This window comes from Procambarus clarkii, chromosome 55 (genome assembly GCF_040958095.1).
Source record: "Procambarus clarkii isolate CNS0578487 chromosome 55, FALCON_Pclarkii_2.0, whole genome shotgun sequence".
Taxonomy (NCBI): domain Eukaryota; kingdom Metazoa; phylum Arthropoda; class Malacostraca; order Decapoda; family Cambaridae; genus Procambarus; species Procambarus clarkii.
Genome location: NC_091204.1, coordinates 17,095,721 through 17,096,764, shown reverse-complemented (window position 1 = coordinate 17,096,764; position 1,044 = coordinate 17,095,721). Strand labels below are relative to the sequence as shown.

Here is a 1,044-nt window from a genome sequence, read left to right as displayed (position 1 = left end):
CGAAAATTTGGCCCACCATTCACTTTCTTGGCCAAATATTTGTTTTCTTAGATACGCAAGAGTTGTATTCAGCACAACATCACTGAAAATGACATTAAGGAGATTGGTTGTATTCTGAATGAGTGTTTGCTTTCGTGGCTGCAGTAGGTGCTTGGACGACTTTCAGGATTATTTCGGGATATGAAAGTCGGGATAATAATCCTACAGTTGAGAGACGGCATAAGAATTTAAATGGCTCGGTCGTGTTCATTTGCAAATACTGTGGGAAATCTCATTCAGATTTGCTGGTTGGTGGGTATATCTGTGGGCATGTGGGTATATCTGTGGGCATGTGGGCATATCTGTGGGCACGTGGGTATATCTGTGGGCACGTGGGTATATCTGTGGGCATGTGGGTATATCTGTGAGCACGTGGGTATATCTGTGGGCATGTGGGTATATCTGTGAGCACGTGGGTATATCTGTGGGCATGTGGGTATATCTGTGAGCACGTGGGTATATCTGTGAGCACGTGGGTATATCTGTGGGCATGTGGGTATATCTGTGGGCATGTGGGTATATCTGTGGGCATGTGGGTATATCTGTGAGCACGTGGGTATATCTGTGGGCATGTGGGTATATCTGTGGGCACGTGGGTATATCTGTGGGCACGTGGGTATATTTGTGGGCACGTGGGTATATCTGTAGGCACGTGGGTATATCTGTGAGCACGTGGGTATATCTGTGGGCAAAGGACAGATCTCCTTACTTCTTGTCTTGTTTACTTTTCAATCTTTGTGATAGATTGATGAAGATTAAGGCACCCAAGAGGTGGCACGGGCATGAATAACCCGTAAAATTCCTTGTGTAGTGTGGCTGTCTTTAATTTCCTCCTTACTTTATCATCAGTGAGGTGAATAAGGCAATTGTCTAGTTCATAACATTAAAATACATAAAGAATAATAGGGGTTAGCAACGGTCCCTGCGGCACACCGCTTGTCAGGTGGGGGTCGAACCAAGTGTAAAATCTTTCTTGTTATCCTAACTTGTTTAGTTATTTTATAT

At 44.3% G+C, this 1,044-nt stretch overlaps 1 protein-coding gene across 1 annotated transcript in view; it reads right to left on the bottom strand.

Annotated features, from left to right (window-relative positions):
* Positions 1-271: 271 nt before the first annotated feature.
* LOC123756218 (spore coat protein SP85-like) overlaps positions 272-1,044 on the bottom strand; it is a 1,415-nt gene continuing 642 nt past the window's right edge. Inside the window, exon 2 of the mRNA XM_045739299.1 lies at positions 272-721. Coding sequence (XP_045595255.1) covers positions 272-721 — 450 coding nt within the window. The remainder of the gene's footprint in view (positions 722-1,044) is intronic.